Source organism: Pholcus phalangioides, unplaced genomic scaffold (genome assembly GCF_987345545.1).
Source record: "Pholcus phalangioides strain wild (caught in Gottingen) unplaced genomic scaffold, Ppha-v1.0 ptg000029l_1, whole genome shotgun sequence".
Taxonomy (NCBI): domain Eukaryota; kingdom Metazoa; phylum Arthropoda; class Arachnida; order Araneae; family Pholcidae; genus Pholcus; species Pholcus phalangioides.
Genome location: NW_028301619.1, coordinates 688,876 through 713,536, shown reverse-complemented (window position 1 = coordinate 713,536; position 24,661 = coordinate 688,876). Strand labels below are relative to the sequence as shown.

The following is a 24,661-nucleotide window of genomic DNA, read 5'->3' as shown; positions in this document are numbered from 1 at the left end:
AACCAAATGTGATTCTTATAAGCGACGGCTACTGTAATGGGTCAGATCAAAAAACTTAAAAACACTCTCCATATTAGTTTTCCACAAGGAATCACGTGTGTAATTATTAGATGGTCGATATCACCCTTTATTTATATGAATGTAATTATAATTATTCATAATTATCATTTAATGTACAATCTTAATTGGAGCGCGATAGCCCAGGTAGATAAGATACTCGCCCAAAGTACCAAAAGGATGTTTAGAGGTGTCGCGAGTTCGATACCCAGTTCGTCCTTGTTAGAAAACTTTCCTGACACAGGGTACAACAGAAACGTCGACAAAAGACCGCAGAAAAAATTGCTACCGCAGGGAGTCGCCCATCAAGGGGTTAGCGCACCAGCCCCTCGACGAGTATGAAAACCAAGTCTGCCGTTCGGAATCGGCAATAAATTGTAGGACCCGGTCTAATTAGCCCTCGTGTGCAGAAAATGACCGTGGTGCGACAAATATGATCAAATGACAATCTCAATTGATTTCAATAAAAAAATTCAAATAAAGAGTCGTTGAAAATCAGAAAAAAAAACCAGAATTTTATAGAAAAGTCGAGGAAGCCAAAATTATGTTAATATTCCGTAAATTAAATTATCAACATGAGAGAGAGTGTCACTATTTCTTGAAAATATTGAAAACATCATTATTTTGGACCTGATTTTCTCGAGAGAAAAAAAAATCTTTGCACGTAAAAAAAAAAATGTTCTGGTGCTTAGATTTTTTTGTGATTCGTCAAACCCTGCCTTTAGTTAATTAGTCAGATTGGCCATTGGGGCGGTTTTTTTTAATCGGGATCCGGAAATTTCGCCTACGACACGTTTCTTCCCCGTTACATTTCACACCTGACATTGCACCTGCCCTGAAAGTATGAGTGACCATGCGATTAGGTGGTTGGCGAAGTGGATGTGAAATTGACTGTATGAGTGAGTAAGTGACCGTATAAATGAGTGACTGACCATATTTGGGAGTGTGCACTTGACTGAGTGGGTGACCAAAAGTGACCTTATAAATGCGTAAGTGATTGACCATATGAACATCCAAGTGTGATTTACTATGGGAGTGACCAAGTGATTGCCTGTATGAGTGACCAACCATATTAGTGACCAAGTGATTGGTCATATGAATGATTGATCGTCTGAATGACCAAGTGAGTGATTGACCATATGAGTGACCAAGTGGGTGACTGATTGACCGTATGAGTGACCATATGAGTCACTGAGTGATTGACCATATGAATGAATATCATACTATCATTCATTTGTTCACTCATACAGTCATTCATATGGTCACTCACATGGTCAGGGCAGGTGAAATGTGGGGGTAAATGTCCGACTTGGTCACTCATACCATCATTCATATGTTCACTCAAATGGTCATTCATTTGGATAAATGTCCAACTTGATCATTCAGACGGTCACTCACACCATCATTCATATGTTCGTTCATACAGTCAGGGCAGGTGAAATGTCGGGGGGAGGGGGTAAAAAGTGAGTCCTAAATGCTTGCATCAAAATCTTGATTACGAGACTGGATGATATGTTGTGTTATAATTATAAGACACATAGAGGCCATCCTGCATGGTAGATTCATCGACCACGCAGGATGTCCTTTATGATACCTAATTGACTTAGTTTTGTTATGCATAGCCAATATGTCAAATTTTTCTTGCAAAGTTTCCCTCTCTTTTGTCTTTTAGTAACATTTTCAAAGCACTAGAAAAGCCTGGAGAGCCATTAACACCTACAATTCATATTTTGTTCTGATACCAGAAAAAATGCAGGAACAGTGTTTTTCATAAAGGGAAGAAAACCGCAAATACAAAATCTGTGAATACCTTGGGCCAAATGTATACATGATGTTGCATGTAAACTTTCAAAAACGTAACAATTACAATGCATTTTCTAACTTGAGACAACCATGCTAAACATAGGACAGCATCCCAATTTGATCATTTTTGTCGCACCACAGTCATTTTCTGACGAGGGCTAAGGCAACATCCCAAGTTTAGACATTTGATTTTTTTTCTACCCAATTCAGGCTGTACTCAATAGTATTGGTGGTGAAAAAAAAAATTGAATTTTGGCATTCTATGAGAGATTTACTTAACATTGCCCTAAATCAGAGAAACCCCATGTCTAAACGTGATGGTGCAAACCTTAGCAGTTCACTACAAAACTTATTGATTTTCAAAAAAACAGGTGAAAAAAAAAATGTTCTCAACCGAAACACATTCCACACCACAAGCTATCATGAAATGTTAATGCAACAAACAAACATGTTGACTTGCTTTAAACGTCACCCGCACAACCGTCAGAGCTACCAACATATTAAAAGAAAAAGTCTGAAATCGTCCCAAGTATAGACACTTGACTGTATTTTTAATTATTTTCAATTTTCTTTTGCAGAAATGAATGCATTACTTCATAATTTGGTGCTAATTTGCTCTGTGTTTGCTGCATTTCAACTTGTCATTTGCTTAGAAGAAGGGCCAAATGTCTGTACCAAGCAAGATACGTATGTAGTCTGTTGCATATTTCTATAAGCATTGAATTTTCTCTATTCTGATGCATTATACAGTTAGACCTGCTTATGACCATGGTTTAACAAATCAAAATAGCAAGCAGGCATACTTTTTCAAGAAAACAGTTCAAAAGAATTTTTTCAAACTTTTCAGAGACGTGACCCCCTTCCCTTTCCATGTTACTAGATGCATCAGTATTATCGGCGTTGGGGCTAGAACTCAGTTAATTGTATTGCATTTTTGATAAATTTTAGTGTAATTTGTAATGTATTTTTACTATTAAATCAAAGAAGATTAAAAAAAATACATTAATCAACTAATTTAATATGGAATTTTAAATATGAATCGTTTAAGACTAACATAGTATTGATAGCTTTATTATATATATTGATACTTTTAATTTGTCTTATTCATTTTGCATACCTATTCGTAATAGAAATAAATAGGTGTGAATAAAGTATACAATATGTACGCTTTGGGTAACAAAGGAAAAGAAAAAAGTTCAAGAAGTTTTTTTTGTTCACAAAAAAAAAATTTGATATGCTATACTTTTTGTCAATTTGTGGATTTTATTTGCATTTATCTTACATTTAGACTTGGTGAATTTGGATGGGTCACTAATTTCAAAACTTGATTCAGTTTTCAGCTGCTTCATAGACTTGGAAATAGTACAAAAATACCTTAAGATGTTTTGGTCTGCAATGGTACTGGTCTGTACTGTACTGATGTAAACTGACATACACTGTGGAGGCAACACATTTGAACAAGTTTTACTTAAAACCAAAACCATTTCAGTTTTCTTTTCATTGATATTTTTCTAATGAAGAAAAATCTCAGGAATTTAAAAATTTGTCAATGACAGGGCTAGCATAGGAATTAAAAGACATCTATAAAGATTAGAATTAGGCTAACAACACTATCCTTGTTAACCAATATACAGTGATTAGATATTTACATGGACTGGACACAGGCATCTACTTATACAACTTCTTTTGAGAACTGTCCTCTTCCCCATGATTCTACTTCCATTTCTCACCAGTTTTATTTAGCTTATTATTTGTTATAAGAACAGTTGTCATTTAAACCAAAAATGTTTCTGCATTTTTAATGTCAATTTCTTAGATGTTTTACATATAATTGATTCTTTTTGTGGCATCATGGTCATTTGTTTGCACATAAAATACAAATACAATCAAGCCTTGATAAGATTAATTTTGTGAAAACAAAAAAATTACTACAGGTGAGGTTTTGAGATTTAAAAAAAAAAATTGATGTTACAGATGGGTAACAATTTTAGATAAGCTAGAAAATATAGGAGAAACGCATTAGAGAGAGAGAGAGGAGAGAGTTAGATTAGTTTTTTGTTTTTGGTGCAAGGACCACTCGTGCAATCTTCCCTGCACGCCCGGAGCAGGACGTTCTTGCGCGAAGGATTGGAGGGCGGTTAGGAACGTGGCGATCAAGAACGCATTGTTAAATCACACATTAGAGACACATTCTTACGCGTTCTCTTTCCTGTACGAAAGAAGGCCCCGTTCAGGATTGTGTGTGTAAAGGGAAGCGTGTGCCGGAATTCATACGCTTTTGCGTGGCGCGTGGACTTTCGGGGAAGCACAAAACTCCACGCTCCTGGCCAAAGTTTTTTTCCTGTTGGCAGATCGAAATCGGCTGACGTTTGCGTGGAAAAAATAGAGATTTCAAGAGCTTATTATTACTACGTGGATTGTTCGTTTTTAAAAAGAATTTCAATAATTATTAGTTGAAATTGTTACTAATTTATGGTACTTTTTAATGCAATTGATAAGAAATTAATAAATAAAATTTCTGTAATCGTTAATTTCAAATTTTTATTGTTTCGATTGGACTTTCATTTTTTCGTTTGACTTTAATTGCTGTAATTAGCTCTTAACTTAAAACAGGAAAAAAGGAGAAATTTATTAGACAGCTGACTGGTTAAGCAAACATCTTAACACTGACTGATTTACATCTCTGGAATTTAGAGCAACCATGATGAAGACGAGAACTCAAAGCTCTGTAATTCACACCAACTAGTAGTGGCAATCTATACCACTCCATAATGTAAAATCCATCAATTAATGCTCAAAACTTGAACTGAACACACTATATTTTTAGCTTGTTTTTTATCATTGTGCATTCATAGCAAAGTTCACACTTACGATTGTCAGACAGTGGTGGTTGGGCTCACTATTTATACTCTTGTAGGGCAATCCCAATCATTAGAGTATGCCGGATTGACCTTTGGAGGTGGCACAAAATGCTTGGGGGAGGAAAGGAATTTCTTAAGTTTTTAGTTAGCCTTCAAACAGCATTGAAATTAACATAAATTGATTATAACAACATACAGGTATCCTTCTCTTTACACAATTTAGCTATAACTTGATTTTGAAAAGTTGATTTTAAAAATTGCGACCAGCAAAATTTGGTCTGTAATTTTATTTTAGTCCTGAAAATGGGCTTACAAGTTGGAGGTATGACAAAATTCATTAGAATTGTTGTTGTAGATGAGACATATATGGAAATAACACTCAAATCCACCTTACCAGATCTCATTAATGAGCATCTTTTGATAATACAATGCCATCTGACTTGGCATTGAAATAAAATGATCCTAATGAATCTAGAATTGTCATATATGCAAGGGATATTCAGAATTCTCTAACTTTGCTTCTAAAGTTTTTATAAAGAGGTGAAGAATGCTGCTTGTCAGCTGAATCTTGACTGCTTTCATTGAAAAGATTTTCAATGAGTTCTCTCTCTCAATTATCATAATTTTCATCAATTGAGCCTATAATGTAATTGTCAAGAAATGGAAAGACTATTTAGGAATTATAATACAGGATGATCTAAAATAGAATTTGCAGTGAGAAAAAATAGTTTAAAAAAATTAGAATCTATATAGCAATCCTATATAAACTCAAACACAATTGATAATTTCCTAAAAGCCACATTTTATGCATGGATTTATTCACTTATAAAATAAGGAATTTGTGCCTGGGGTAGGGCAAATGATATAAATATACAAGGATTAAATAACACAACAAAATAGTCAATAATAACAAGTACTAACTCTAACAACAATAAAGCAGAGTGTCACACTTTTAACATAAGACAAATATCTGTATACAGTAGAATCTAACTTGACATGTGGATATCTCAACATTTATTATTCTCTTGGTTGGTCCAATACTAATTTCAATGTAGGGGAAATTCTCTAACTCGACACATGTTTGGCTTAACTCCGCTTAAGTCGACTACGGTTTTTGTCCCTTTACCCCGACTGGTTTTTACACTTACCCATGTGTTACCAGTTCTTAGAATTTTTCGACATTGTTTGTGGGTATTTCAACTTCGACATTCTTTTATTTATTTCTTCTCTATGATGCGTCCCTTTTATGCATTGTGGGATGTGGGGGGGGGGGGCGTACACGTGAACAATGAATGTTAGAAACCTTTTGGCCTGCCTATCATTTTAGTGGCATTTCCAGGAAAGGTCTTGCATCCTTTTCATGGTCAAAAAAGTGTGGATATTGTCAACATCCAATAGGAATAAAACTCTTATCTATTGGGAGTTTTGATATTGTCTGGTGCAGAGACGGTTTTTGGTGGGACTCATTTTTATGATTTCTTGGAAAAGGAGTAAAAGAGAAAGAGCCGAGTCCTGATTAGACGCTGAATATGTCATTTGGTTTTAATTGTAAGTATCGATGGCCATGAATGCAATTTCTGCACGTGAATTTCATACTTCAACTTTTTAAAACCAAAAGTTGAAATTTTGAAAAAAATAGAATCGGAGAAACTCAGAGTGAACTCGACAAAGAATTGCATGGAACCACATTTCAACATTTGTTAAAAATGAGGAAATTTTTTTCGATATTTGAATCTTCTTATGAACCAAGCATAAAACGCATAAGAAAGTCACACTTCACTGATGTAATAGAAGCAACTCTTTTGTGGTTAAAATCTGCTCGATCTCACCCAATCCCATTATCAAGACCAATAATTTAAGAGAAAGCAAAAGATTTCGCAAAAAGTCTCAATCAAGGAAATTAGGAATTATCTTAAATATGAAAATGTTTTACCAGGTAAATTACAGACAAAAAATTTGTGGATGTTTCAATGGATGTAAAAATTTCTGTTTTAGATGATGTTGAAATGATTGATTCTGCGTGGAAGTCAGTAACGAGTGCCACAATTCGGAACTGCTCCCGTCATGTTGGTTTTTGTTCTAAGTCTTTGGTAAGGATTGACTCTGATCTTGTAACTGCAGGACTTTTAGAAGATGATGGTATTCTAGAATCAATCAACCAAAGCAAGTGCTTCATGTTTTGAAGAAATAGAATAAAAGAAAGTACAGATGAAGTATCTGCACCATCTCTCCATGACTCTAGATGTGATACTTCGCTTCCTACTGTAACCTTACCATTAGCCTCAGACTGATTTTATATTTTCAACTTATTTGTTTTACCTCCGGAGATCAATCCACAGGATCGTGTGCTGCTGATATTTGCTGATTAGCCGTCGATTTTATATTGTGTTGTTGCCAGATTTCATGTTTTAGTTGTGCAATATTTAATTCCATATGCAAATTAGTCATATTACAGTGCCACTGAATGTGATTTGCCACTCGTTCTCTTCAAATACCCGCGCTGTGTTGGGAAAGGGTACATTTCACATTTCATCTTTTCAACACATTTGTTCTAGTCTTTACCAGTTCCAAAGAAGTTCCATCCCGCGGGCTGTACACCATGTCACCTCTCAATCAGCAACATGTGCTGAAGATTCCGTAGCGTGCTTTGGCATCGCTCCAGTTACTCTGCCTTTCCTCCTTCTCGTCGTCTGGTAGCCTGACCGGAATGCCTTCATGAATCTTCCTCTCAAATGAAGTGAACTTGCCGTAGTGGACAGCAATTTGTCTACATTGTCCTTGGACTCACCGACTCAGGTTTCCTGCTGTACCTATACCACTAGGAAATGGCCAGACTGTTCTTGTGAATCGAGATGTTGTAATTCTCGTGGTGATGTGAAAAGTATCACAATGGCAGAACTAGTGAGAACGAGCCATTTTGTTGAACTTTTGATACTAACTTTTTGAGGAAAAACTTGTCACAGAGATAATCAAGTCTGAACCTTTTGTTATGAAAAACTTAAAAATAATATTGCTGAATAAATATTAAAGTGGAAAATTTAATTGTTTTTCATTTTTGTCATCCGTTGAAGTGAGTCAATGATAGGAAACACTAAAAATAATCCAGGTATGGAAATGGAATGTTGCAATGTTTTAATTGTTTTTCATTGTTGTCATCCGTTGAAGTGAATCAATGTTAGGAAACACTAAAAATAATCCAGGTATGGAAATGGAATGTTTCACTCAGGGCCGTCTTAAGAGGATCATGGGCCCCCGGGCCAAGTGATTTTTCTGAGGCCCTACTAGGCAAATTCTCGAACATTTCAAAAAGATCTCATTTTTGTGAGGCCCCTCTTCTCTTGAGGCCCCCGGGCCATGCCCTAAGACGGCACTGGTTTCACTACACAGTCAGGAAAAAGATGAACAATCGAGTGATAAACTGAATAGTGTAGTAGAATTTTTGCTTTTTTCTTCGGAAAGAAAAACAAGCAAATATACTTGATTACTTTTCATGAGGTTTTTTTTTTATATTTTCGATTATATTATGAAACAACCCTGAATTAAAATTAATGGAACTAGCATTTTATTTAACGGAATTGTTCAAATGTATATAATTACATACACGAAAACGATCGGGCAAAAATTTAGAGGGAAGCCCTGCTGACTTGACATCAGCTTAAATCTGCATGTTTGTCTATAATTTTGGGGTGTCAAATTATAAAATTTGCAACATTAAATTAGACATGGCTAACAATGAAAAATAATAGGACATCAACTATATATAGAAATATTTATCAAGTGCCAAGAGTCAATAAAATGTTAAATCTTTTTTACACGATGAACCCCACAATAAATATGAATTCCAATTTTAACATTTATTCGTTGAGAGACAAACTATAAAGTAATTATTCCATAATTACTTTATAGTTTCTCTCTTGGAAATGAATGAATTTTGAAATTGGAATTCGATTCCCAATTATTTTTGTGAAATTTATATTGCAAGAAATTAACATTTTGGAATTTTAACCTTTCTACATGTATGCAATCTTTACAAACTATGCACAATGCTTTTTGTTTTGCTTTATATATTCTTGCACGAGTTATACTTTGAAAATTTATATATTGATTGAAAAAAAATTTATATATAATGCTTTTGCAGTAATAAGATAAAATGTAAATGTGTATAACTTGCTATTAACTAAAGAATTGTGTTATTTTACAGTAAAAAATGAAACTAAAATCAATTTCATAAAACCCTAACCGTGAGTTAATTTTTGGAAAAAAGTAATGACAGTTGCCACTTGACTAACAGAAGATAATAATAATAATTTTTATTGTTCAGGGCCAATTGCCCCGCTACAAGGAAACAAGGTGAACAGTTAAATTTTTGTTTTATATGAAATACATGCATGGGAAAAAAAAATATATATATACACTCAAACCTGTTTTTGTGCGATTTTTTTTTTTTTTTTGTGTGGTATATGAAAACTTCAATCAAATTAGAACATAATTGACGAAGTTATCAATAAAAAAAATTAGTAGGTTTGATCGGCCATTTAGTGTTTTCAATTTTTGATATTTCATCACATCGTTACGCTAGCACATGGCATCAGCGGAGGTTTAATACTTTCAGTGAAAATGATCTTGTCAAAATGATTCAGGATGAAACTGTAAGGGATGATGACATTATAAATTACGTAACAGATGTTACTGATGGGCAAGAAGAACCCGATTATATGACAGCAGATAAAATCTATGCAGGACTCCAACTTTGCAGTAAATTAGAAGGTCATTTTCTTGCAATCGATGTTAATTCTGAAAGAACTTCAAAATTCCAAAAAGAGCTTCAATCTTGTATATTTGGCTACCGAGACATATACAAGCGCCTAGTGAAACAACAGTCATCGCAAAAACTGATCACCGACTACATGGTAACTGAAAAAAAGTCAATTCTAAACGAGTGCGAAAGAGTATCTTCAAGTGACAAAAGTGATTTTGAACCAGTTTACCACAAGAAAATTTGCGTATTGTCAGACTACGAAGGATAATGGTTATGCATTTTTAAAAGTTTCGTATGTGTAAAATAAGTACATATGTAAATAAAATATTTAAAAATGTTCGCATGCGTATTTTCTAAATCAGATTCCAAAAGGTTTGGCAAGATTCCAAGTAGCTGCCAAACCTTGTGTCTTGATTTCATTTAAAAAAGCAATTTCTAGTTATTTCGTAAGGTTTTGAGTTATTTTCTACGTGAGACTTTTTTTATGCAGCCCCTATCCACCGCATAAAAAAAATACTTTTTAAATGTGTTGCGAAAAATATTTTTTATGGCTACTCGTGAAGTTTCGTGTGATTTTTTTTTTTTTAAATGCGTTTTTTTTATACAGTCTTTATTCATCGCACAAAAACAGGTTTGAGTGCATATGCAAACAAAAAATAAATAAAAAATAATAAACACAGGTGGGGAGCATGCATGGTTATACATTTGACTAAAGTAAAAGAAATATATACATACACTGAAGAGCCAAAAAAACTGGTACACCTGCCTAATATCGTGTAGGGCCCCCACGAGCCCGCAGAAGTGCCGCAACACGACGTGGCATGGACTCGACTAATGTCTGAAGTAGTTCTGGAGGTTCTGTCTGGCCCAGGCGAGGCGTAAAGCTTTGTGTCGTGCAGTCATCAAGGGTACACAAGTGGGCCTTCGGCTCCGAAAGCCCATATCGATGATGTTTCGTTGAATGGTTCGCATGCTGACACTTGTTGATGGCCCAGCATTGAAATCTGCAGTAATTTGCGGAAGGGTTGCACGTCTGTCATGTTTAATGATTCTCGTCAGTTGTCATTGGTCCCATTCTTGCATGATCTTTTTCCGGCCACAGCAATTTCGTAGATTTAATTTTTTACCGGATTCCTGATATTCACAGTACACTCGTGAAATGGTCGTACATGAAAATCCAAATTTCATCTTGTTACAAAATCATAGTTATTATATATAAGATCGCGGTTATTGTGTAACTCTGAAGTTTCCTTATTTTCCTTCATTTAAAACAATTAAAATTTTGAACAAAATATTCATAATTGTTTAGAAAAACCAGTCTTTGATTTTAATTTAAAAATTATTTAGACATGAAAGTACTGCATAAATTATGTCTATATATATATATATATATATATATATATATATTTTGGTAGTTTTCATACTTGTTCATTCATTACATATAAAAATCAAGGCATAAATTCATTAGTATTTTTGCTAAGTATTATTACATAAATTTGGAACTCAAAATTGGTTAATTCATTGCATGTTTAATTTATGAATCAATTATTTATAAGGAAATTTGCATTATTAGTATGGTATCAAATTTCTGTATGGTAATTTCAAAAACTCAGGTCAGCAAAACATGGAAAATTTAACTAGAGCACCTTTCCCTGACCTTGGAATGCTTTGAGAGCACCTTAAATTGTAGTGACACATTGATTAGAACTCATAGCCCTTATTACCAAGTTCATTGTAATTTTATGAGCAAAATATCCCGTTGCACCCCATTTGGGAATCCTGCTGCTATAGTATTTTGAATTTTGATCCATTACATCAAAAATAATAAATTTTTGTAAAAACTAGTTTTTAAACAAGCTGAATAAATAACAGGCAAACATTACATTTTATCCACTGAGCAAAATATCAAAATAATGAAACTCTAAAAACATTTTTTTATATATTTCAAGTGCAGTACATGCAGATCTGCAGTAATTTTTTTTTTATGTACAAATTTTTAATTTTCGGCTTTAAAAGAAATAATGTAAAAGGTAATATTTTCACTGAGTTATGGTGAACACAACAAAGTAGATAAAAAGTAATAATTTCATCGATAAGAGAAAGTTGATGTAATCATAACACACGGGTTTTACTATTACACAGCAGAGTCATTTTTAACCCGTAATCAAGCATAATATAAAAGTTAAAAGATCGGGTGCAATATGCCTACTTAGATGCATGTGCAAAACCTTCCATTTCATTATGAAAATTAAAAAAAAAATAAATACATATGCCAATTATTTCTATTGAACAAATTGTATGCAGCCATAATGTAATAAAATATACCGTATTCCCCTGTATTAGCCGGCATGCCAGGAAACAGTGTGGGTCAATCAGCATGCCGATAAATTTGAGTCATAGATTCCAGATAATTCTTAAATATCTGGACTTGGAGAACCGATTGAATTGGCTGATTTGAACCTTGTCTGTCTTCTGAATTTTAGGATTCTTACTGCTTTATGAAACACGTTAAAATTGTTCTGGCTTTGTTTGCTTTTGTACTGCAAACCCTGATTCATTAAAAATGTATATTTTATGCATCTTTTACTCGCGTAATTATATGAGTTAAATGAACATATAAATAAATTGCAAAGTAATTCTTTATTCCTTTATCATGCACGTGAAACTGAAATAGCCAGAGTGAAAAAAATAATCCCACTGATAAAGAATGACTGATATCTGACCATTCATTATAGAATTTTATGAATTTTTAAAGTTTGAAAAAATATATAAATTTCAAAAATCTAAATTCACGTTTTTAAAAATACTTCCCATTAGTCGATTACTAAATCTGAGGTCTATTCTACTAACACATATCGACTAAACTTTTCTGCAAAAATTTAGAATTGTCGATTGGTAGTTCTCTTTAAATCTTACGGATGAGCTCAAAAACACAGTCTGAGAAAATCACATTTAGGGTTTTTTCTAGTATACGTTTACACTATAATTCAGTATTTCTTTCTTGTATTATGAAAGAACAAATTAACCGATTGATATGAAGTTTTTAGTATTTTATTTGCATTCGAATGAAATATTTTTTAAGGTTATTTTTGAAAATTCAAGGGTCGTGAGACCCCTTAAAATGGTGAAAAACTAACTCTGCTTCTCCCTACTGTAATTAAATCTTAGTTGATTCACATTCAGTTCCATGCAAAGTTCTCAAAGCATAGGATTTTGAACTGGGCCGTCGATATCACGTTTATGATAATCAAATTGGTGCAATAAGTCTGTTCAATTTTTACTGTCTTTATTGTTCCTGTACGAAACATTCTTTTCTACAGGGGAAAATATTTTTATTCTGATACCATGTGGTCATTTCAAGTTTAAGCAGTTGCCTACATTTTTCACAAGCACAGTGTGACTGTTTTGGGTAAGGGACTGTCATTGTCTCTGCACAGTACCAAAGCCTCCTAGATGCATCTAGGAAGCTTTGTCAGTACATACTTAATTGATAACTGCTTCGATTTTGCTGGGACTCAGGATTACTTCTTTTACTTCAGATTTTCGAGGATGGTCTCTATTAAATGAGGTTTGCAGTCTCCGAGGTAGCTCAGAATCCATTTTCTCTTGTTGAGTGAGATCCTTATTTTATTTTGTATTATTTTGCCTAGTTGTTATCAAAACCTTGCAAAAAGAAGCATTTAATAATTTCACAGAGGTCAAAAATTTAAATTAATAAGGACAGTATCTGCCTATTTTGACATGAAAACCTAGAAAAAAATCATTTATCGATGTGGAGGTACAATAGAAACAGTGATAATATGACTGCAGAAAGTCCCCCACTCAGGAATTGGTGCACCAACCCCTCACTGAGATATATGAAAAAATAATGCAAATGCTGCTGTTCAGATTTAACAATAAACTGTAGGTCCTGATGAATTAATTGTGTTGGGTAACCAATGTTTTCTATACTTTTGTTTATAGAGTCAATTTCAGTTACACCTATTATTGATTCTGGTGCTTGTGCTTTATTTTAACAATACAATGGAATATAAAATTGTACATGTTTGAATGATATTTATTTTCATTATTAAATGATATTTATTTTCATTATTAAATGATATTTCTTTTTATTATTAAATGATATTTCTTTTTATTATTAAATGATATTTCTTTTTATTATTAAATTATATTTCTTTTTATTATTAAATTATATTTCTTTTCATTAGTATTTATGATATTTAAATGTTTCAGATATATCACAACAGTTAGAATTTCATACAACAAACCTTATCAGATAAGATCATTCACATGGTGCTTTGCTTTCCCTCCTCGCTGTTCCCGTTATAGGTATATAATTTTTCTTTTATATAGTTGTATGTGTGATGATATTTGAATCATTATTTTTGTCAGTATCTTTTTGCTTTTTCTTTTTGTTTCCAGTTTCATCTAATTGTTTCTTTTCCCAGAACTTAAGAGGAAAAAATCTTTCATATACAGAGTGCCCATAAATTTTGACGAATTTAAAAACCAACTGGTTGGTAAAACAGTATTTTTTGTACCCTCAGACTTGTTCAAGTGTCAGATTTTTTTGAAGTAATGAAACAAATTATTTAAAATTCTTTCTGATAGGTGGCGCTCGTTATTGGTGCTATCCTAACAAAATGCATGAAAAACTACATAAATTATACAGGAGGAACTAGTTTTTACTTCAGAATATAAAGTTCTTGTACTTGCTGTACAAGCACATCCTGTAATTGTATAAGAAAACTATTTACACTTGTACAGCATGTCAGAGTAAATAGCATAAATCTTGCAGCATATGGTATCTTTCAGCACAGGCAAGGTAGATGGACTTCAAACATATACCTCAGATTTCACATAATCTTATAACCGAAAATCCACAAGTCAAGTAAGGGGAGTGTGGGAGGAAAGGGGCATGTGCATTATTAAATACTGTAATAAATTTTATTACTGATTCAGTGAATTCACACCATACAGAGAGTGTAGGTATATAAAATCGCTGTTCTATGTATGTGTGTGAATTATCTCTGGCCCAGATCCTACAGTTATTTATATTCGCTGTGTAAGGAAAAATGGGCCTCGCCCATCCAAGAGATCTTCAAAAGCTATTGTGAATCATCAATAAACATGAATCATTATGCGATAACTTTAATTTCAATGGGTTTTTCTTTTCAATTTAATCTAGGATAGCATATACCACTGGCTATAAAACTGAAGCGAAAGTTAACACTCGAACAGTAAATGTTTGTTGCAAGGGATTTGTAGAAACTTCTGATGGAGAAAAATGCATTCGTAAGTATATGATGAAAATAAATTCTTAGTCTTTCAAAAAATAGTAAATGTGTGATAGGCAAGAAACTCTCTATTAAGAGTAATTTGCCAGTGATTGTCAATGAGCTAGTGTTTGAGATACAAAAAGTATTCATTTATAGTGAATATAAAATTATATACAATGGAACCTTGTTATAACGATGCAGACCAAGAAAAAATATTGTTGTAGAGGGATTATCAATTATATCAAGAGGCATCATTATTGTCACATGCCATTAAATTCATGCTGTTGTTGGCATCTTTTCTGAGTCAGTGTTGTTATTACCTTTCTTTCAAACCGAGCGCAACTCAGATCTATCACCATTTATGGGCGATTTACTACTTAGTGAGTTGTGCCAGAGATGTAACTGTGTGTGTACCTAACAGTCTGAGTGCATATGTAGTGTTGTTTGATTTTTCGGTGCTGCCATCTATATTTCAGAAGTGAATGATGAGTTATGATTGAATTTGTGCTGTTTGTAGGTCTGTTACTCTGTGGTGAGACTTCTTAACGGGGAGATCGGCTCGCATTCGTGCCGAGAGTTAAAAAATAACTCTCTTGAGTATTAATTTGCCTCAATTTTTTTTAATTAATTGCTAATAAAAGAAATTCAGTTGAGTGTATTGGGCCTGTAAAGAGAGAGGTTTATTTCAATACACTTTAAAGAGAGAGGTTTATTTCAATACAATTTGGTTGTATCACACAAAAAGTTAATCCAAAAGTTACACCAAAAACTTAATGAATACCATCAGGTGGTACAAAATACCAAAATTATTTTATGTCCTCAGAAGAACTGAAATATGTGATTGAGTTTACAAATGTAATAAAAGATATTTCGGGCGAAATATAAAATTTTTAAAAAATATCATTATAGCAGTTTGAAAACTGCTAAAAAATATCTTTATAAGAGGGATTTATATCATGGTAAAGGGGCCATTGAAGTATTACGTCAGCAAATTTTTAGTCATTTTTGAACCCAGTCAGCAAAATTTTGTCAGCAGCTTAGAATATTTCATATCATCAAAAAAAGATTGTTGATGATGTAAACAACCTTCAACCCCCCCATCATCAAACGTCATCAAATCAGAAACCCCCTTTCCCCTTCAACCCAGTGCCGTCTTAAGGCATGGGCACACCCGGGCACGGCCCGGTGGCCTCAAGCGATGAGGGGCCTCACAAAAATGAGATCTGGTTGAAATTTTTGAGAATTCGTTCTGTAGGGCCTCAGAAAAATCAGTTGGCCTGGGGGCCCATGATACTCTTAAGATGGCCCTGCTTCAACCCTGACATAAAAAACAAGCCTGCCGTTCGGAGTCGGCAATAAATTGTAGGTCCAGGTCTAATCAGCCCTCGTGTGCAGAAAATGACCGTGGTGCGACAAAAATGATCAAATGATCAAATTCAACGCTGACATAATACTTGAATGACCCCAAAGAGTATCCTTGTATATCGAGAGGAATTTGACATAAGACAATTTTAAAGGCAATTCCAAATACAATTTGGAAAAATATCATTGTAGAGAAATTTATCATTATATTGAGTATCATTATAGTGAGGTTTCACTGCATATAAGAAGCTTTCACTATAATGTTAACAAGTCTTGAGAACTTTTTTTTTTCTTGAATTCTTTATTGAATCAAAATAATTACTGCTCCCCTGGTGATTGTTCAAGATCAACGAGTTTAAAAATCATGGGGGGGAGGAATCATCAAGATAGTGGTAACATTCTGTTTTTGCACGACGTCATACCCTTTGTTCGAAAAAAGCGTGTTTGTACATCACACCCTCTATGGTTCACGGATAGCGTGCGGAACCTTTATCTTGAAAAGAAAAGAGCATTCAGAGAGTATAAAAGTGGACGAGGTGACCTATCATTGTTTACTGATAAAAGAAGACTGTTGAAGAAAGCGATAAGGGATAGTAAAAAGCAAGTTGAATCTAGGTTGGCAGATAACATTGGCTCTGACCCAAAATCATTTTTTCGATACGTCAATAATGGATGTAAGGGGACAGTTGGCCCCCTCTCGATAGGAGGCTCAAAAGTAGAGAGCAATGTAGGCATGTGTAGTGCTTTCAATGACTTTTTCGCGTCGGTTTTTAATGGAGATAATGATATTCGATATACGGGTGTTGCATGGGGTAATAAAACGCTCAACGATATTCAAGTGGAAGACGTGGAGGTCCTAAATCTTCTAAGAAATGTATGTGCAAGCAAAGCACCAGGACCAGATGATATCTATCCCAGGGTTCTCAGGGAAGGTGCTAATGAATTGTTGGGGCCAGTCGCACAGATATACAGGAGTAGTGTTGCTGAGGGTATCGTCCCGAGAGATTGGAAACTGGCTAACGTTGTTCCGATATTTAAGAAGGGTAGTAGAGAAGTGGTGTCTAATTATCGTCCAGTGAGTTTGACGAGCTCCCTCTCGAAAATTTTGGAAATTATCATCAAAAGGCAGTTTGTGAAGTGGATAGACGAGAATAATGTATTGTCGGATAATCAGCATGGGTTCAGGAAGGGGAAGTCATGTGTAACTAACCTCCTTTGCTTCTATGATTACGTGACTAAGGCTTTGGGTAAGAGCAAAAATGTCGACGTTGTTTACCTTGATTTCCAGAAGGCATTCGATCGGGTCCAACATGGCAAACTCTTGAAGCGTTTACACGAGATTGGAATAGGGGGCAACTTGCTGAATTGGATAGAATCGTGGTTAAGAGATAGGTCGCAACGAGTTATGGTGAACGGGGAATTCTCTGGTTGGACAGACGTCACAAGTGGAGTTCCTCAGGGAAGTGTCCTTGGCCCCACACTTTTTTCACTTTTTATCGATAAACTCGATCAGGGTATCGATGGAATTACTAGCAAATTCGCAGATGATGTGAAGCTAATGGGGGTAATCGGGAATGAAAGCGATAGGGAGTTGCTCCAGACCAACTTAAACAAGATTGCAGCATGGGCAAATGAATGGAGCATGACGTTTAGCGTAGATAAGTGCATGGTCGCTCATTTTGGTTCGAACAACCAACGGTTCTCTTACGAGTTGAATGGTGTCACTATCCCGGATGCAACTAGAGTCACCGATTTGGGAATTCTCATTGACGAGCGACTTAAGTTTTCTGAACATTGTTCAGCGGTTGTCAAAAAATCGAATAGAATGCTTGGTCTCATTTTCAAAAAGGTCTCTTCGCGTTCTCCTAAAGTCATTCTTCCTCTTTTTCGAGGCTTAGTTCGTCCTGGACTGGAGTATGCTGTAAGGTTTTGGAGACCATACCTACAGAGGGACATAGACTTGGTTGAAGGGGTGCAGAGAAGAGCTACGCGTGTCCTTATTGGCACACAGGGCTTGAGTTATGAAGAAAGACTTCATTTTTTGAATATGTTTACATTGGATGAACGCAGGTGTCGAGGAGATATGATCGAAGTGTTCAAAATTTTCAATGGGATGGATAGGATGGACCATGAACTTTTAGTACACCGCCAATCGACTGCTTTTACAAGGGGACACCAGTATCGATTGGTGAGGGACAATGCAAGGTTATGGTGTCGCAGGGAATTTTTCTCCAATAGGGTTGTTAATAAATGGAATAGCTTACCCCCGGAGGTAGTAAATTGTAACACAATTGACACGTTTAAAAAGAAATACGATAAACATGTTGGGGTAAATCGAGAAGCTATCCATTCTTAGAATAAGACAACCATAAGTAATCTTTATGGGCATCGTATAATATTTTATCATGTGTATATATTGTTTGTAATTTGTGTTAATTGCATTTTTAATTGGGTTGCTGTATTTTTGAAACATATGACAACCATATTTTTATGGGCATCTTTTTATCAGCCACCTCGTTGGGCATTTTGCCTGTTGTGGCGTTGTATTTGTATTTGTATATTTGTATTTTACTTATCTTTGAATAAAATGCATATAAATACCATAAAAATTAATTGATATCAAACTTTAACTTTTAAAAAGAACATTAATGTACACACAATTATGTTTGTCACACTGAAATAATTTTCATTTGGTGAAGGCAGCTGATGTGCATGTCAAACTTAACAATCACAAGCATGTATCTCGGTAAACTATCAAGAATGAACTTTAAAAGTTTGTTATTGTCCATAAACAATATTGTTGCACTCTTCACATTGAATATTGAAGTGTGAACAACATAAGAGCAGCTGTGTTAAACTGCTGTTCATTGCTCATTAAATTACTGTGAATTTGTTTTAAAAATGAATGGATGAGTTGTGTTGATGAATTTATTTTTAGTTGAAATTAGTTTGAAAAATGGATGTCAAACTGCTTGACTTAGCATGGCATTTCAGGTTTCTTCGATAATTAACACATTAAGCATCACATCAGTCACTGGTGTAGAATGATAAACTGGTATAAAAATGATCTTATAAAGCATGATCTATTTTTTCATGAAAGCCAATTCACCATTGTCATCTGTATAGTAATACCCCAAAGTTATGCCATAAATGGAACTGCTTTCAGTTGAAAATTCCTTGGAATATAGACTGGATCACTGTTTAGTTAGGATATGAATGGAACTGTTACCTTTGCAAAAGTGTGTTTTCTGCTATGCATTACATCAAATTTGTGGGAACATTGACCCTAATTTGGAAAAAATGATGATTTTTCTGGTTGATATTGATCTTTTTTCTTTTTATCATATCTCAAACAGAATAAGTACTTAACCCCTCCAATGTTTGTTTTCTTTCTCCTTTCAATGAAATGTATTTTTTCTTCCCCCTTGTAAAGATTCACCAAAAGTGAAAACAGTGTTCTGGAGAAAACAGAAAAAAGATTATTCTTGTTATATTATTTTTTTATATGCTTACAAGTACAGGATTACTTGCACAAACAGGGTTTAGCAATGCAATAACAATAGATGATGTGGTATATGAAGATTGAAAGATGTCTATGAGTGAATATTCATAGTAGGTAGAGATTTTCAACTGAGGAACAATTATTTGTTTCTCGTTTTAAAACAAGCCTCGTTTTTTTTCTTAAATGAGAGATTTTAAAACTTCCTACCTTGGGGACTGTGTCTATATAACTTCTTAGGTAAAACTATTACGTCAAAGCCATGGGTGCTTGAGCACACCAGAATTTATTCAAAACTCAGAATTTTTACATAAAGCTCATGCCGAGCACCAACGCCTACTGGTCTAAAACACTTCTCTCTGATGCCCCTGATTTTAATTTCCTCTTTTCAAACTGTGCTTTTAGATTCCAGCAGCACACATAAATCAGTGACATGGAATGAAACATATCAAATGAAAAATAAGATTAATTCTCAATCTTGATAAAAAGAAACTTTTTTATAATATAATGGACAGAGATATAACTATATAATTCCAAATAAACTGTCAACAAACTATATAATATGGAATTACCATAAGTGTAAACTTCTATCTGGTCTAAGAGCCTGAGCCCATTCAAGATTTGCCACCATCTCAATATTACCTATAGAAATATTAGGTTAGGTTCCCCCCCCCCCCAATATTTTCAAGCCCTTCCAATGTGTTCAATAACTTTACATCTTTGCTTATTGTACTTGGTATTATTTCCAATTTGATAACACATCAGTTTCAAATCTTCTCTCTGCAAAATTATTCTAATATATCACCCCTAAACCAAAGACAAGCAGGGGGAAAGGCTTTCAAGTAAAAATCATGGTTTTATCTGCTCACAAAAGAAAAATTCCTAGGATTACTTTCTTATACCAAATTAGTGCGCACATTTGCCAAGTGAAACAATTGTTTTGTGTTTCTTGCATAGAACTTCCAATGTGATATTACATCAGAAACATTGGACGGGCCTAATTATAGACTTTTCAAAAAGGACTTTCTGCAGAGAGGATTTAGAATGCATTCAATCAAAACAACTGCTCAGCACTTTGTTTCAAGCACCAAAATCCTATCTTAATTTTTTTTTATATTAATATACCATCAATTTTTTTTTTTTTTTTTTTTTTTTTTTTTTTGAAATCTTGCATCTTGAATTTACTAGACATCATTTTATAACCTTCAGATAAATGTTTTTCAGCATTTTGTACAAATGCATGCATTCATGGAATTTGTGTTGGACCTGAGGAATGCGAATGTCAACCTGGTTGGGGTGGACCTACCTGCAATGTGTGTAAGTTATGTTTGAAATTATGAATTTATTTTTGGTTTGATGAAAAAAATTAAAGATATATATATAAGTGAGAAGAAATATGGAAGGCAAATGTACTGTTTTAAGAATTTTGTAAATATCTAAAAAACTGTTGTGCTTTGAGAGCATTCACAGTGTCTGGGGGGAAATTAAAACCTTTATACAGTAAAACCTCCCAACAATGGCCGCTATTGGGAATGACCGTTTTTTATTTCTGAAAAAATCAATTAAGATTTGCTATCTATATAATATGTAAAATGATAATATTTTCTGTAATTGATTAAAATAATTTTATAATTGATTAAAATAATTTTATAATTGATTAAAATAATTTTATAATTGATTAAAATAATTTTATAATTGATTAAAATAATTTTATAATTGATTAAAATAATTTTATAATTGATTAAAATAATTTTATAATTGATTAAAATAATTTTATAATTGATTAAAATAATTTTATAATTGATTTTATAATATATGGTTATATTGATACTCTATTATTATAATAATTGATTAACAGCAGGGCCACTACTAGAGGGGATCAGGTAGGTCTGATGCCTCGGGCTGCAATATATTTTTCTCATAGCAAATACATTTTTTCCCGACTCCCATGTCCAAAGTAGCCGTTGTTCAGAAACTGTTATTCGTAGGTTACCCGTTATGTTAAGTCTATGGGACATGTTCTGTTTGAACAAAATATGTGGCAGTTGTTTGGAGATTACCCTTGTTCAGAGATGGCCATTAGAGAAGGTTTTACTGTACATTAATTGGACTGAAAAATTTCCATAAACTTGCTAAATGAGGATGTATACAAAGTAGTTTCCCTGTATATAGTAAAACTTCTCTAACGTAAAACAGACGAGACCGAAAACTAGTTTGTTCGATAAAACTAAACTGTCATAATTTCCCTTAAGTTTATTTTTAGCTCTTCTGATTCAATTTTTCTTTTCTGTTGCCTTTTTCCAAACATTCCTTATTCATTTTTTTTTTGTATTGAGTTATTATTCATAACATTATAGCTATTCGCTTGAAGCAGTGTTTCCGAAAGTGGTTTGTATTTTTCCCTAGAGAACACTGGAATAGACCAGTGGGGCATGGAAGAAACTACTGATAGAGAAGGTTAAACATTAGGAGCAGGGCAGTAAATTTGTTCTAGTGCAGGTCGAGTCTAGTTTCCCACCTCTTTTATGTAAAAAACCCATTAGCTAGAATCTTATCTATGAATGAGGTGTTGACACAGCCTAATCTATTGTACTGGATGGTGAAATTTTCAGGGTGAGTTTTTTTCACCTCAGTCACCATTTTCTAATTTTTTTTTAAAGCGTTAGGAGTGGATATGTTTATTGTTCTGCCAGGAGAGTAATATGTTTTGTTTGGTATACGTGCAAGGTTTCCTGAATGTTATTCAAAGTTCATGGGCAAAGGCGGCGATACAGGGGGTCAACATCAAAGATATATGTGCTTCACCTAATATATATACAGGGTGGTAAATATTGACCGCCCAATAATTACACACGATTCCCTGTGGAAAACTAATATGGAAAAGTGTTTTCCATTTTTTTCTTTTGACACATAATTAATAAGTTAGAACACTTTAAAAATTGATGTCACTTTAAAATCCTGCCGAAGTCACAAAACACACACACACAATGTATAACTTGGCGCTTTTGAAAATGCTTAAAATGTATTAACCTTGTACAGAAATTCAGAAAATGAAAAATATAAAAACCAGTTTTTTCTTTTGCACTTTTCAGGAAAGAGAAAAAACTTTTTTAACAAGTCAATCAAAATATGTTCTTTAAATCTCATTATGCCAGCCTTACAGAGGTTATAGAAAAGTGTTGTCATTTTGTTTTATTCTCCAGCAAGTAGTGTCTCTATTTTATTATCAATTTATTTTTATTTTTTTTGTTTATAATTTCTAATTTGATGGCATTCAGCATACAAGAACATTATAGGCTGAATTACCCTTAAAAAGTTTTGAGAGGGATGAAGCAATTCTCCAAAATTATTTTTTCGAATAATGTTGGCTCTAATAACTACCATAACACTAAACGTTTGTGAGTAGATTAAGATAGTAAACATTTTTTAGCCAGAAAAAAAAAACATTTTCATGTTCCCAAAAGAAATTTTAATGGCTTTAAGTATATTGGGGCTGTTGGTTTCAAAACTGGTGTTGGGTACCGAATCGGCTCTAGTTTTTCAGATAATGCATGCATGATTATCAATACTTCAATATAGTCTGCAGCCACTAATTTTTGCGTGGAAATTTTTCGACTTTTTATTTACTTTCCTATTTTATTCAACACATCATTACAGTGATCTTTATGTATTATCAGTGATCTTTATGTATTGATATCAACTTTATTAATGATTTACATTTCGCACAGTTTCAATATAATTTGCATGCTGCTTGTGGCATGAGCGGATCCAGATCTCGTTGTTGGGAGGGGTGAATTTACAAAATAATAATAAATATATAAAATGAGTTATACACTGTGAATAGGGTGACCATATATCCTTCATTTTGTTTGTCTTTTTTTTTTTCCAGAACAGTCAATTTTTTGTTTTTCTGTGTCTCAAATTATTTGAAAAAAATTTACTGGTTTTTCCTATTTTTTAGTCTAAGTTTTCTTGAATTTGTTATTTAATCAAAAACGTTTATTCAGGTAATTTTTAATGGATTGATTGAATGCAATATTATCATAAAATTTCCAAAAATTTCATGAATTATGCGTTTTGCTTGGGGGAGGTGATCACACCAATCACACCCCTCCCCCCCCCCATAGATCCGTACCTGGCGTATGGTATTACCATTGAAATTCAACTTTTACTTCATCCCAAAAACTAGAACCGATCTGATAAAACTATGTCAGATTCAGAATCAGTGTCCCAAAAGCACATTAAAATCAGAAATTGTTTTTAGAAAAAAATCAGTATTAAGTAGTGTAATCAATAGAAAAAAATCTGAAACCAAAAATTATTTAGAATAGGTCAATTCATAACATAAGTTTCATTAAAGGTTTCCTATTGAATTGTTGCTGTTATTTTACGGTTTCCACCAATCACACCTTTGTCAAGCTACCATTTTTACATCCTTCATTGAAGCCTTTTGCATGTGACAGTTTCGATGAAAGTTCAAAGAAATATTGTCGTTTTATTGATCAACGTGTAGTTTGATTAAAACAACAACATAAAATAACAATCACGCAGAGTAAACATGTACGCACTGTATGCACCTTCCCTCAAAAATTTTTATTTGATAGTGAAGATAAACAAATTGCCACATTTTGGTAAAAAAGTATTGATTTGGCTGAAAAAAATTTCGAACAGATCTCATTTGACTAATATGGTACAAATCTGGTGATAAATTTGCCAACATAAATGACAAAGCTAACATGTAAGATGTACATAATAGCAAGGTTATAGTATCGCACTACATGAAGAGAAAAAGTGCCAGTTGTGAAGGAGGAAGTGTGAACTTGGCTTCTAATGGGATTGAATATTTCGGTTAATTTTGAAGAAGTGACAACCCACTGTTGGCGGAGAAATGTACTTTCATTCGGAGAGTTTGGCACATAACTGACCGTTAGAAAAATGACACACCACAAAATTTCAAAAGCTTATAACTCACTTAATATTTGTCTAATCCGAAAATGGAAAACACTGTTCTTTTATATTAGTTTTTTACAAGGAATGACGT

The 24,661-nt window shown here is 33.7% G+C and overlaps 1 protein-coding gene across 2 annotated transcripts in view; it reads left to right on the top strand.

Annotated features, from left to right (window-relative positions):
- Positions 1-24,661, top strand: part of LOC149067549 (uncharacterized) — a 224,640-nt gene that overhangs the window by 77,053 nt on the left and 122,926 nt on the right. For both annotated transcript variants that reach the window (XM_089252465.1, XM_089252466.1), the window contains exons 3-6: positions 2,439-2,547; positions 13,714-13,809; positions 14,669-14,775; positions 20,845-20,937. In XM_089252465.1, the coding sequence (XP_089108591.1) occupies positions 2,439-2,547; positions 13,714-13,809; positions 14,669-14,775; positions 20,845-20,937 (405 nt within the window). The remainder of the gene's footprint in view (positions 1-2,438; positions 2,548-13,713; positions 13,810-14,668; positions 14,776-20,844; positions 20,938-24,661) is intronic.